Source organism: Asparagus officinalis, chromosome 4 (genome assembly GCF_001876935.1).
Source record: "Asparagus officinalis chromosome 4, Aspof.V1, whole genome shotgun sequence".
Taxonomy (NCBI): Eukaryota; Viridiplantae; Streptophyta; class Magnoliopsida; order Asparagales; family Asparagaceae; genus Asparagus; species Asparagus officinalis.
The window spans coordinates 62,573,377-62,589,048 of NC_033797.1; the positions used below are offsets into that span (position 1 = coordinate 62,573,377).

Sequence of the window (15,672 nt, forward strand, 5' to 3'; positions counted from 1 at the left end):
GAAAGTTTGTACTATCTTCGGTATTATGGCTTTAATTCTCTCGTCAAACCTCAAAATAAGGTGATTCAAGATACGTTGGAAAGCTGACAAAGAGACCTACAACTTTTATGTTTTGATCTTTTGGATTCGAATTGTATCATGGTCGAAATTATAGTTCTTCATACTCGTGCATCTATTTTCTTCTCGAACCATGCATTCTAAATCTCATTGTTACTTCATCGCTTTATTGCTTCACGCATTCCTTTACTTCCCCCTTGGCATAAAATAATCCTCTTTGACTCAGACATCAACGTTCATCATATTCTCTTCATCTCGAGCTGCGTGTGGGAACCTATACGTAATTTTTTATGCTTACAGTATATACATAAGGGTTTTCTTGTTTGGATTATTTCGCAAGACGTACTACGTCTTGTGTTGTAAATTTCTAAGTACTAATTCTATTAGACATGAGGAAAATGATCTAGGTAGACCATGCTTAATAGATAGAGCCTCAACTACATCTAGTAGCCCTTCCCTTGGGGGCGGATGGATGTGATCTTGCTATAGAGCTCTGACACTCTTGTTGTTGTTCTTTTTATTTTAATTTCTTTTCAGACAGCTCAGAGTTCCGAAGAGCCACAGGATGACGTAGTTCTAGCATAGTCATCATCACACATTTTAGTAGTTAAGACTCCACTATAGTTTTATGTTCTCAATCAGATATTAGAGTTTTGTTTTCATATTGTAAAGACAGTGTGCCTTAGTACGATTTTTAGTTGATTCATGTTGAGACACTTTTGTTATTCTAGATATCAGATGTATATCAGTTGAGACATAATTTTTATTTATGAGATATCTCTTTCTATATCATGTCTATTATTTTTATTTCCTTATTTTATCTATTTTGCATCTACACTTATATTTGATTCCACTAGAGGATATTACTGTGATTGGTGAAACGTGTTTATGCACAGTGTGGGTGCATGGTAGGTTTGACATCTTTGGGTTCATCTTGAATTGCAACTATGTGTGAAAACAGTGACGTCACACTAATCGGAGAGGGCAACTACATGATGGATGCTCTTTATGAATAGAGTTATTCACACCTAGTATATTGTTTATCATGTATAACCAAAAGAATATTCATGTGGGTTAGTTAATGGGAGAGATTTTGATATATCATAGTTAGTGTGTTGCCCGGGATTGTCTTTGAGCGCTAGTGCGAGATGAGTATTTGCACATAAAATAAGTGAAGTAAGAATCTAAGTAATATTCCCAGTGGGTATGCCAAACATATATTATATCATAAGATCTTTCCCAAACATGATTAAGTAAAATATGAGAATAGTTAGATAAAATATGAAAATAGTTAGATTCAAATACTACTTTTACATTATACTCAACGATCTAGGTGCACTCTCATTCTGTGATCTCTATTGTATTTATATATTTGGTTATTTGCTAGTTTCATTTTATGATCTGGATTTTGAGATACATGTTTTTTTGTTCAAGATGAAAAGTGTACGTAGTCATACAATTATATAGTATTTCTTACACTTATAGAAGTCATGCAATCATGATCCATGTTATATATGCACAAACCACTCAATTTATTTTTATCACTTGCTAGACGGCTTTCCGACGGTCTTGGTTTGCACACCAGGGCAAATCCGGACATGACATCTTTGCTTTTCGGCACCATGGATTTTAATGATGTTCAATAGATGTGGTTGCATCGATCAGCTCAGCTTATCCAGTGTCTTTCCTAGTTTGCCAGTTATCATATTTTATTATCTCTTGGGCTACACTTATTATTTCCACTGCTATGTAGTAACTCTAATGTATCTAGTTTATCTCAATTATTATTCTAAACTTGTATGGCAGAGCGGTCTGGCTATTATTGTGATGTGAAGATGATATTGCTATCAGACTTATGATATCATTTATGTTATTCAGTTATCTGTTGGACTTGTTGATTCCTTTTGTTGACTATTGTTTGCTTTCACTAAGTATTTGTACTATATACTTATTTTTGCGTATATTTGTTTCTCTATATTTGTTATTATGTATGATTTTGTGATTCTATTTTGATTATGATGGTTGGGATGTATGTGTCAATCTTTCTGATATGCTTAAGTATATACTTTTCGATGGTGTTTAGCCTAATCGTATACATTGCTTAGCCTAGTCACGTGCCCATCATGTGATCCTTGGACACAGGGCCTGACACTATATATCATATGTTGGTATGAAAAAGGACACGCTCAACATTCGCCATGAACTTTATTGTCATCATGTATAGTCTCGTATCATAGCGCCTAACAAACCAGTAGGCCAAGTCACTTGTATAGAATCCGACAAAACTAAAAGTCCATATCATGGTGGTTTGTAGAACACATGCAGATATGTCTGTGTAATCTAGGTCTCTCTATATACCATCATCGATAAAAAGGAACTAAACATCATATAGCATAACAGGCGTCATGTAAATGTTTGAAATAAATAGCATTTATTGACATCAGTCACAATATAAGGAATATGAGCACATAACAAATCGCTCTGAAGTAGTCTAAAATGACGTCAAAGAAACTACATCGAGCAAACAAGCATAATCTGCCAAATTGTCCTAACCACAAATGATTAACTGGTAACCCTCTATCGGGTAGGCATCTGACGTTTAATATATTGTGAGTATTGCTTGAGTGCTCCAATAATAGGAATTTTGGAAATTCTTTAAGGCTATATTTGGTTTGAGAGAAAGGGAAAGAAAAGAAAGTAAAATAGAAGAGAAAGTAAGTTTCTACTGTTTGTTTTGAAAGAAAACAAAAAAGAAAAAGGAAATAAATTTTACACCAGAAAAACAATATATATTTTTTTCTTTCCCCTTTTCTCTCCGTTGCCCTAGTGAAAACGAGGGAGAGCGACGTTAGAAAGCCCCCAATGCGATCCTGATCTCTCCTCGTCGCCAAACTAGAGTCCTCTCTCTCTCTCTCTCTCTCTCTCTCTCCTCTTCTTCTCTCTCCGCCTTCTCTCTCTCTCTCTCTCTCTCTCTCTCTCTCTCTCTCTCTCTCTCTCGATCTCTCGATCAAACCCTAGTTCAACGCCGGCCAAACTAGGGTTTCTCCAATCGAGCTCTCGTCAGCTTGAGATCACGAACGTTCCCTCACTCTTCTAGTATCGTTCATTGCCGATCGCGTAACAAGGGGAAAGATCCGAGGGTGAGCTTCGATTCATTGTCTGAATTGTTATTTTTTATTTATTTACAGTAACACAATACGATTCATTGTCTGAATTGATGTTTTCGTTTGGTTTACTCGCAATTAGGCTTGTCTTTGGTGATATCTTTGATCTTTTCCGATCGCTCCAGATTTCAACTGCAGATTACTCTTGGATCTCTCTGTCAACATGAATCCAAATTCATCCAAGGTAAATTCTGCTCATATTTTTGTTGTGGATTGGAGATCTGATTTTTTTAATGGTTTTATAGGTGATTAAGTTGATATTTGTTGATACAATTGCTGTTTTTATGGTTGAATCGAATTGAGTGTTTTTTTTATGTCAGGGTCTGGTTATGCATAAAGATTGTATCTTGATAATAATTTTTCTTCTGATAGTGCATTGCTGGATTGTTGATGTACCGTGTATTTATTATTAGTTAGCTTAATGCTATGCAGAGCTTTCTGATGGTAGATGCTTTGCTTATCTAGGTTTTGAATGTTTAACTTGTTGCGTTTGAGTATTGAGAGTAGTACATGGTAAAAGTTAGAATATTGGTGAACATTTGCAATTTGGTACAAATTTCTATTTTGGATTGAATATCTCCAAATTGAGATAACATTTCGTCCCTAAGGTTTTTAGTTGTGAAATTAAGATGCATTATTGGTGTGTATTTCTCTGATTTAAGAGTATATTTTTCTGATTTATGAGTAGCATATAAACCTAATATGCATGGAAAAAAAAGAAAAAACAGAAAAAAAAACTCAAGATTTGAGGACCATGGCAGTAGCTGAAAGTGGTTGGAAAGGTCAATCCTAATTCCATCAGAATCTCGTAGCCTTATCCCTCTCCAATTAAAACACTACTAGTATAAACAAATTCAGTAATCATATACAAGTTCATAAAATATATTAGTTCAATTACTATTGACGTTGTAGATTTCTTTTATGAGGGTTGTTGTGACACCCCTGTTTACACACATGGCTGCAGTCCAAGGTGAACCCAGAGATGTCAAACCTGCCATGCACCCATACTGTGCAACAACAAGTTTCTAGGTACAAAACAGGCAAAGAAGTAGAATGACAATAATAGACATGATAAAGAGGATGATGTCTCATAAATAAAGGTCATGTCTCAACTGAAAATAAACTGAAATACATCTGGAGTCTGAAATAACATACGATGTCTCAACATGAATCAAAACGGAAAGTCGAACTAAGGCTCATTGCCTTTACAAAATGGAAATAAACTCTAAGTCTGAATAAAATTTAAAACTACAGTGGAGCCTCTAATAAATCTCTCGGGACGACGACTATGCAAGAACTCCATCATCCTGCGGCTCTCCGGAACTCCGAGCTACCTGAAAGAGTATTTTTAAAAGAAAAAGAAACAACAACAAGAGCGTCAGAGAGCTACAGCAAGATTACCTCCATCCGCCCCAAGGGGAAGGGCTGCTAGATGGAGTAAAGGTTCTATCTATTAAGCATAGTCTATCTATATTATTTTCCCCATATCTAGCGGAATTAATATTCAGACACCTACAAAACGAGACGTAGTACGTCGAGCGAAATAATCCAAACAAGGAAACCCTCATGTATATACCATATGTCTCAAGTCGTAAACATCTAAACATTAATACCGAATTAAGGATAAACAATCTAAATGAAATCAACAATTTGAAATCCACAACACGAGACTGGTACGTCGAGCGAAAGAAGTCCCATAAGAAACATCTGCGCCTGGCGCTCTCCTGACTGCCACATGCCCGTGAAACGTAGAAGACTCATAAATCGGCTCTCATAGTCAGCCACAGACATATCTCCCTGCTCTAGCTTAGACAACTCTAGCTCTTTCCCGGCCCGTGCCGCGGAAGAGATGTACTGCTCGTCGAAGAAATACATGAAATCCTCCCAAGTGAGGGCCATCCGATGATCCGGAGTGAACTGAAGCCTATACCATCCTCCTGCATCACCCTTCAGGCTAAAAGCTGTCAGCCTCTGCTTCTGCACTGAGTCGACGTTAAGTAAATCCAGAATGTTACTCACGTCCTCCTTCCACTTGTGGGCCATAAGAGAATCTGATGATCCCTGAAACTCTGGCGTCCTCATCTTCTGGTAGCGCTCCACTAAACGGAGCCAAGCCTCCTGCTCTACGGCTGCAACTGATGGTGGGGTGAGTCCTGGTGTGGTCTCTCGGGACTCCTCTGCGATGTGGATGGTGGGAATAACTAGCGGTGAGACCACAGGTGGTGGTGGTGCTGGCGGCACCTGCTGCGGCTCGGGTGGAGCCTACTGTTGCTCGGGTTCTGGTTCAGTCTGTCCCTCCCCCTGAGTACGGGATCCTCTCCGTCCATGTCCTCGTCTGGCCATCTATATATTCGGAATAAAGTTTATAAGATACAGTATTAAGACCTCAGGCAAAAGATATAACACATAACAATAAGAAAATCATATCACTTATCATTCACGTAAATACTTTTCAATCAAAGTATGATAGTCATAAATTTTTTTTTGTAATTTTCGAGATATACGTATATATCGTCCTCACTCATTCTAGAAATTCCTAGCGGACTCTATACATGAATCCTAAGAAACTCTATACTAGCTCCATGACTCGACATAGGATGATCCTAAGGATACTAGAACTAGAGCTCTAATACCAACTGTGATGCCCCTGTTTTCACACATGGCTGCAGTCCAAGGTGAACCCATAGATGTCAAACCTGCCATGCACTCACACTGTGCAACAATAAGTTTCACCAATCACAGTAATATCCTCTAGTGGGATCAAATAAAAACGTAGGTACAAAACAGGCAAAGAAGTAGAACAATAATAATAGACATGATAAAGAGGATGATATCTTATAAATAAAGGTCATGTCTCAACTGAAAATAAACTGAAATACATATGAAGTCTGAAATAACATACAATGTCTCAACATGAATCAAAACGGAAAGTCTAACTAAGGCACATTGCCTTTACAAAATAAAACTAAACTCTAAGTTTGAATAAAATTTAAAACTACAAAGGAGCCTCTAATAAATCTCTCGGGACGGCGACTATGCAAGAACTCCGTCATCCTGTGGCTCTCCGGAACTCCGAGCTACCTGAAAGGGTATTTTTAAAAGAAAAACAACAACAACAAGAACGTTAGAGCGTTACAGCAAGATTACCTCCATCCGCCCCCAGGGAAAGGGCTACTAGATGGAGTGAAGGCTCTATCTATTAAGCATAGTCTGCCTAGATTTATTTTTCCCGTATCTAAGTAGGATTAACATTTAGAAACCTACAACACGAGACGTAGTACGTCGAACGAAATAATCCAAACAAGGAAACCCTCATGTATATACCATAAGTCTCAAATTGTAGATATCTAAACATTACTACCGAACTAAAAAAAGACAATCTAATAAAACCAATAATTAGAAATTCATAACACGAGACTGGTACGTCGAGCGAAATAATCCAAACAAGGAAACCCTCATGTATATACCATAAGTCTCAAATTGTGAATATCTAATCATTGATCCCAACTAAGAAGTAAAAAATAAAGACAGTAAAAGAAATAAGATATTAACACATCGTATTTATAATATCTTCCACAATCACTGGAGAGATAGAATAACATACCAACACATAATTTTGTATACTTTTAAAAGTAACGTATCTCAGTTATATAGTTCACTGATAGGTCGTATTTATAATCGGCATCTGTCATACTTAGGCTATCAAGTAATTGTCTCAGTGCGACGGACTACTCTATAGGTATCCTGAACTGTATACACGGCTCATTAGTCTCATCACGATCTCAGTGCATAACCTGAGTGCGGGACGGACTACCAAATAGGCATCCTAGAAATACGGCTCACGAGCCTCATCGCACCCTAGTACGGGATGGACGGCTAGATCAAGCCTCCTAAAATCCGACTCAATGGCCTGTACATGTGGAATATCGACGCACTAACTCATGTAGTACTGAACTTAGCTCATCAACGATATCCACCTCATATAAACCTTTGTACCTCTGGCATATCGATGTACTTTCCCATATAATACTGAGCTATGCTCATCAATAATAGTTACCTCATGTATAAACCGTGTATATCTGGTGTGTCGACACACTATCCCATATAGTACTAAGCTGTGCTCATCAACGTCATCTAATATGTATATGAACTATATCTAATTCAAATATGATCAAATCAAAATTTATCATAATCTCCTTGTAATTCTTAAATATATAACATAACATATTCATGACTATATGTATAACATCAAGCGGCTCAAAACTCCGCGAACGCACCTCAAAACGGCGCAACACAGCTCCACAAAACGAGCAGGAAAAATAGACGTGACATCTGTTAGTAAAACAAGCATATCTTTCTCTAAGAAAACTATTTTTATAAATGGTTTTATGTTTTGAAAACTAGATTCATATAGATTTCAAATTACATAAGTTTGGTTTAGTTTGGAGTTCATTTGTTATCCCAAATCTCTAGTTAAACATTATATATGTGCAGCCATTTTTCTACAGGACATGTTTTTAGTAAAAAGATCATATCTTTCTCTATACAAATGATTTTTAAGATTTGTCTTCTGTTTTAGAAACTAGATACATATATCTTTCATTTGGCACTAGTTTGGTTAAATTTGAATTTTTTTTCTATTTTGAAATCTCAGTTAAACATGATATAATTACTGTAGTTTTCTGTAGAAAATATTTATTTAGTACATCACTTAAATTTCTCATATATAAATAAAATTATGAAAAACCCTAATTATCATGATCATGATACTATCATAAAAAGCAAGAAAAAAATTACTAATCTAGCATTGGTTTATGTTTTAACATCAAAAATTTAAATTTTATCACATCATGTTAAGATTCAAGCATGAAAACATATATTCAATATCATATTAAACATCTAACTAGTTATTTAACTATGGGGAAGGATTTGGGTGAAGATAATCTTGCCTTAGACGTTGTTCTAAACCTCTAAAATAACCAGTAACCAAAAAGAAGTGCAACCAAGCCGTTTTCCCCTTGCTACACGTTGATGATCTCGCCCTCGTGTCGATATTTGCTTTACAAAGCTCTCAAAATTCTCAACTTTAGGGCTAGAGATTTAGAGAGAGGAAGAGGTACGTGCTGCTAGGGTTTGAAACTCTGATGTAAGGATGTAAATTTTTGTGAAAATACATGATTATATATATGCAAACCCGAACTAAACCCGTTTGACCCGAACCAGGAATCCTAATCTGACTAGGAAAATGATCTTCGGTATTTTGACTATAACTTTCTCATACGATCTCAGAATGAGGTGATTAAAGATTTGTTGGAAAGCTGTTGAAAAGATCTACAACTTTGGGCTTTTGAGTTTTCTCAGATTCTAAGTGAATCATAGTGTAAAATCTATAAACGCTTAACTGATTATTTTTCCCAGATTTTTCTCGTGCATGTTTTGTGCATTTGCACTCATATATTCATATATATGTATCGAATTGATCTCAAATCAATTACTAGCATACTCAAATATTAATAAACATTATTTATCATAATATAATATTTTTATTATTATATTTCTCAATCATTCAGAATTACGGGGTTTTACAATATATATATATATATATATATATATATATATATATAATATATATATATATATATATATATATATATATATTATTTGAGAGAGAGAGAGAGAGAGGGATAGAGAGAGGAGAGATAGAGATAGAGAGAGAGAGAGCGAGAGAGATTAATGGGTATCCTTATCATAGAGGAGATTTCCTCCTTGTCGCCTATGTGGCACAATCCCCACAATCCTCATAAAGTAGGCACAAATCCCCACCAATTCACACACTCTCTCCTACTTTATGGGCGATGGTGGGATTGTGCACTAGGCGTCAAGGAGAAATCCCCTCCTATGGCAAGGATACGCAATTAATCTCATATATATTATATATATATATATATATATATATATAATATATATATATATATATATAATATATATATATATATATATATATATATATATGGGGAAAAGTGAATCTAATGTGACACCCTAGGCTCCCACCTAAGGACGCGGCCTAGAATCACATCATTTCCTAAATTTTTTTACGATCCGCTCTGTTGAACTTGATCTACACGTTCTTAAACCCAACACACCGCCCAATTTTGGGGTGAACCCGTCGTGTTTTGACCATCCGTTGAGCGTGCCAAAGTTCTATTCATTCGAAACCGTTTAAAATTACAACGAGTGGATAAAGGGTCAAAACGACGGCGGGTTCACCCCAAAATTGGTGTGTTTGGGTTTAGAACGTGTAGATCAAGTTCAACGGAGCGGATCGTAAAAAAAATTAGAAAATGATGTGATTTAGCCGTCCTTAGGTGGGAGCCTAGGGTGTCACCTTAGATTCACTTTTCCCTATATATATATATATAATATATATATATATATATATATATATATATATATATATATGAGAATAATGGAGGTGAGCTGGGAGCTCACCTCTCCCCGTGAGCTGCAAGTGTAGACGTAGAGAGAGATATGACTATTAGGGGGCTCACATGTCAATACACTTGTAGCTCACGGGAGAGGTGAGCTGCCAGTCCACCTCACCTCCATTATTCTCTCCTCTCTCTCTCTCTATATAATATATATATATATATATATATATATATAACTCAAAATAGGAATTAATATGTCCCCTTAATTTCCTTACCATACAGTAACCCCAATTCAAACAGTTCCTCAGTCCTCTTTGACCTAATTAACTCTATTCTTCTTCCTCTAACTCAAACATTAATTGGTGTTCCTTACCGAATTTTTTCTAAATTGATTCCTAGAATAGCTACTTTAAAACAGGATTCAGATCCTCTCCACTACATAATCACAGCCATTGATTATCAAGTTGATGGTTGTGATTTTTTCTTTTAGTGCAAATTAGTAATGAGTGTACTGCACAGGGGTATGGTAAGTGTTAGATTTAGATTGTATCATAACTGCCTACTAAATAATCAACGACTGACATTAAAAGTAGTGGTCACTCCATTATTTTTTTGTAGTGGAGAGGATCCAAATCCTTTAAAACATGCGTTATTTCTGTTAAATTTGAGGGCTAATTTCATGGAACCCTTTGCATTTTTCGCTCTAAACATTAATCTCCTTTTCTCATCATAACTCCTTTCCTATAGTTTGTAATTAACTAAAATTTCTTTGATAGAAAAAGTTTTCAAGTTGTCATTTCTATCCCCATTCTTTAAGGGTGTTTTCCTCCAAAAGAAATTTTCCCAAAGAATTCCCTTTCTTAGGTTTTTCTTTTTCTTTCTTTCTTTCTTTTTTTTTTGCTAAACTGTTTTCAATGATTAATTAATGATGCACGACTAAAGATATCTTTTTGAAATATTAAATTCGGTCGTTCTCCTCTTTCATTCTTCGGTATCTTTATTACAAGAAAATCAAAACCAAACTAAGTGCTTAGTAGCCCAACCGACTGCCAATAAAAAACCCCCGACTTCAAATCAGCAGTCAAATCCTCGCCAAACATGCAACCCTATAATTAATACCGTTGCAACATCTCCACCTCAAGCCCACAAAAATACTTAGCCAATCACCCTGCAATTAGATACTAAGAGCATCTCCAACAGCTTCCCCAAAATTTTTTTTAAAATGGAGAAACAAAAGTCATATTCTCCAAATTATTTTTGCTCCAACTCCAACAGCTTCCCCATTTTAAAAAATCGCATTTATTACAATAATAAAGCTCTCTCCAAAAATTTGGAGAATGCTGCAGATTTGGGGAAGGCTCCCTATTTTTTCTCCTCCTTCCCTATTTTGGGGAATGGGATGGGGAATCTGTTGGACCAAAAAAAACCTCTATATTCTCCAAAATTGAGTATTTCAAGAAGATGGGGAAGCTGTTGGAGATGCTCTAACAAATTAATTAACCCATGCCTTAATTCTCTTTCCATATAAACCTTAACACTCGTCTCATTAATCCCGCTCCTCTCATGGCCTCAGCATCTTCACCGTCCACGCTCAATCCAGTTCTTGCCCACCAACACAAGCACAAAGCTAAGCTCGCAACATCCAATCTCATCGTACCCCAAAACCTGACGGCGTCGTCGACGAAACCCGACCCTATAAGGCCCAATTCGTCGAGCGTGAGGAGGGAAATTCAGGGCTCAGGCAACTGGGAGCACCTCGTCAACCCCCTCAACCCTTTGCTCCGCTCCGAAATTATCCGATACGGAGAATTTGTCTCTGCCTGCTACAAGTCCTTCGACTTCGACCCTAAATCAAAACGCTACCTCAACTGCAAGTACGGCAAGAAATCGATGCTGTCGTCGACCGGCATGGCGAGCTCCGGCTACGAAGTGACCAAGTACATCTACGCCACACCGGACATTGCGGTGCCCACGCAACCGGGTGCGTGCAGTGCCCGGTGGATTGGTTACGTGGCGGTGTCGACAGATGAAGAAGAAAATTTTGGAATCGGCAGGAAGGATATCGTGGTAGCCTTTCGAGGGACGGTGACCTACACAGAATGGATCGCCAACATGATGAGCTCCTTGACGCCCGCCAGGTTCGACCCCAACGATCCGAAACCCGATGTCAGGGTCGAGTCAGGGTTCCTCAGCCTCTACACATCCTCCGACAGCACGTGCAGATTCAGTCAAGGCAGCTGCAGGGAGCAGCTCCTCAGCGAGGTGTCGAGAATTATTAATAATTGCAAAACCGAAGAGCTGAGCATCACGCTGGCAGGTCACAGCATGGGCAGCTCGCTGGCTCTGCTGCTTGGCTACGACATACCGAAGCTAGGGCTGAACCGTAACGGGGCGGTGCCGGTCACGGTGTACTCGTTCAGAGGACCGAGGGTTGGCAACCATGGGTTCAAGAGGCGGTGCGAGGAGCTCGGAGTGAAGGTGCTGCGGGCGGTGAACGTGAACGATCCGGTGACGAAGTTGCCGGGGTTCTTGTTGAACGAGAAGGTTGCTAGGGTTGTGGGAGGAGAGAGCTGGTATGGGAGTTATTGCTATGTTCATGTTGGGGTTGAGTTGGAGCTTGATTTCTTCTCGATGGAGAATCCTGCGTGCGTTCATGACTTGGACACTTACATAGAATTGATCAAATCATGTCCTTATAATAAGACCAGGGCTAAGGATCTGAAGGGAGTTGAGGTCGTCAGCAAGGTGAGAGAGTTGATGAGCAGGGGAAAGAAGACTAATATTGTTGATGCATGGCCTTGGAGCTGGATGCATGCAGCTAGACAAGTAGGCGACTTAGTGCAGTCCTTAGGATTTTGATTAGGTAGGCCTTAATTAAGTTATTGACTAACTATTAACTCAACATGGTATCAAGAATGTGTGTACTTGTTATTAGCTAGATCACACGTATATTTGTTGTATAGAACTGTAAGAACTTTATTTGTCATTAATAAATACTTCTTCGGGGCTCATTAATTCGGAAAAGCATTAGGCAAAAGAGAGACTAGGATGTGTCACCTTTTCTCTTTGATCAACTCTAAGATTTTTAAATCTTCAACTGAGGAGGTATATGTGGTCAACTACTTGTAAGGACCAACTCTGTATCTCCTTCATATCAAGGATATCTAATCTTCTTCTATATATCATTATTGTAGAATAGTATTTTTTTTAAACAATTAAAGGATTAACCAAATCCTTTGATTAAATTGAAGTGCCTTCTTTCTCTAAACTCTACGTGTAGAATTGGCAGAATAGCAGATTTCAGGCTCAGGTTCAGCTTCTGGCAGTTTGTCGGTCGACCGCGGGCTTTGGCGGTCGACCGCGTTTGTGCACAACCCTTACTGTGCGTCTGCACCTGTGGCGGTCGACCGTGGCGGTCGACCACAGAAGTTTCTGTTTTCGTGGACCACATAAGTTACTGGAGATTCGCTGTTGCTCTGGGATTGCGGGTGGTCGACCGTGGCAGTCGACCACGATGCGACCGTCACGGTTGACCGCCGTAGCGGTTTTGGGCTGGGTCTGTTTCCAGACCCGTTTCTTTTGGGTTCCCTATATATACCCAATGTGAGTTTCTAGGGTTTGTAAAGCAAGGGGGTTTTGAGCAGATTGAGAGGGTTTTCTTTGGGCTTCTATTCTAGGAGCAATTGGTGAGATCAAGAGTAGATTTGTTGAGGGTTTATGAGAGATTTGTAACCCTAGTTGTATCCCCTTGATTTATAATAGTGAAAACTCCCCCCTCCTTGCCCCGTGGACGTAGGCATCTCGCCGAACCATGTTAAAACTGGTGTTATTGTATTTGTGCTATTGTTTGGTGTGTTTGTTCATCTCTCTCGGCTATTTGCTTGGATCTCGGCATAGGGGTTTCTCCCCAACAAGTGGTATCAGAGCTCCGGGCAACGCTTGGGCTTTTTGGAGGTGTAGATCAGTTGGGAAGTTTATCTAGAGCTTCGATTGGTGATAAATGTGGGATCTTTGTGGTAAAGTTTCTATCTTTTTCAAGTTGGATCTATTTCTTGTTTGTTCCGCAATTGTTTGGGTGATTTGAGATATATGGCCGGGAAAGATAAAAGTGGGGAGGGTTCTTCTAGTTTGAAGACCGTCCAAAGTTTGAATACCCATTCTATAAAGATAGATGTGGAGAAGTTCGATGGCACAAATAATTTTAGACTTTGGAGATGCGAAGTCTTGGATGCGCTAAATACGTAAAATTTGGAAGATACGTTGGAGTTGGAAGGGAAATCGAACGACATTGATGAGAAGGTTTGGAAGAAAATGATTAGAGCGGCGTGTAGTGTGATTAGGTCTTGTCTTTTCCAAGATCTAAAATATGATGTGATGAATAAAACTTTGGATTTGACAAAGAGCGTCAAAAATCGTTTGTATTTGAAGAGGAGGCTTTATCGCTTCCAATTGAAGAAGGGGACGTCCATTAGTGATCACATAAACCACTACACGAAGCTACTTGCAGACTTGGCGAATGTAGATGTCATTGTTGAAGATGAGGATAAGGCATTATTGTTATTGAGTTCCTTGCCCGATGAGGAATATGAGACCTTCGTCTTCACTCTTATTAATTGGAAGACATCTCTTTCATATAGTGAGGTCACCGCGGCTCTTGTGAATTATCAACTTCGAAAGAAGGACAAAGAGACTTCCATTGAGCCGGTTGCGGGGGCATTGGTTTATCAACTTCGAAAGAAGGACAAAGAGACTTCCATTGAGCCGGTTGCGGGGGCATTGGTTGCAAGAGCTAGAAGTCCAAACCGTGGTAGGAGGATTGAGCCGGTTGCGGGGGCATTGGTTGCAAGAGCTAGAAGTCCAAACCGTGGTAGGAGGTCGCAGTCTAAAGGGGAGATTTGTAACTCTATATCTCCTTCATATAAAGGATATCTAATCTTCTTCTATATATAATTATTGTAGAATAGTATTTTTTTTAACAATTAAAGGATTAACCAAACCCTTTGATTAAATTGAAGTGCCTTCTTAATTTCTCTAAACTCTACGGATGCCCAGGCCTAGGATCATGCATAAATTTCAGTAAATACGCCGACAGGTCAGCGCTGAGTGTTATACACCTAACATATGACAACGACTCAAGTACACTTTAGTGCTGGATACAGGATAAATATATCTAAGATAACTTTATATTTTGAACTTGGATGTTAAGAAGAATTTAAATTTATATTTGAAATTAATCAAAAGTTTAATTAATTAGGTCAATACAGAGATAAATCATGACCACTCATTATAGAATCAATAATTGTCATAATATAGTAGTCTCTCCACTGCCTTTTTTTCATCAATGAAAAATACTATTAATTAATCAAGTGAACAGTTTTCTTGCATCAAAATCTCAAAACTTGAGAAAACAAAATTACAAAGAGCTCACAAGCTCAAATTAGAGGGTACGTAATATTTACTTACTTGAAAACTTGCTCAGTTGTGTGGGCCTTCCTTTCAAATATACGTTGATTTCTTTCTTGCCAAATGTGCTACATGATTTTTTTCTTCAATGAATCGGCCGCTCTCCTTGACTGTTGTATGTTATGCGTGTATTATGATTATTGATTAATCTGAATATATTATTGTGATAAATCTATAAAAGTGTTAAAGTGAGCGTTTAAGGAGATAACCCTCTTATCTGTCAAACACAAAAAATCTATAAAAGTGTGAAAGTGAGTTAAATCTCTATAATTTGCCAAATATGTGAAATGTAAATGGGTTAAGATAACCCTTCTACAGAGGTTAAATTAATTAGTTAACCCCTTAAAGTGAGAGATTTACTAATACTCTTATTTAGGGGGTTTAAGAGCTGCCCCTCTATTTATAAAGATCATAGTCGAAATCCTCATAATTCCCAAACACTACAAATAATCACAATGACTAAAATAAATCTTACTTAACGGGTTAGCGATTTAACCCGTCACCTTATCAAATGGACTATGTTAACCATTTTCCTTAGTCCTTCCTCACGTCTTTGGTAA

The 15,672-nt window shown here is 37.9% G+C and overlaps 1 protein-coding gene across 1 annotated transcript; it reads left to right on the forward strand.

Moving 5' to 3' along the window:
* Nucleotides 11,213-12,508, forward strand: LOC109838805 (galactolipase DONGLE, chloroplastic-like). The gene has a single exon (XM_020407230.1). The coding sequence runs from the start codon at nt 11,213-11,215 to the stop codon at nt 12,506-12,508; it is 1,296 nt and encodes a 431-aa protein (XP_020262819.1).

Bases quoted from the DNA above. Each gene is read 5' to 3' on its own strand.
- LOC109838805 (XM_020407230.1), top strand. From the start codon at position 11,213: ATGGCCTCAGCATCTTCACCGTCCACGCTCAATCCAGTTCTTGCCCAC.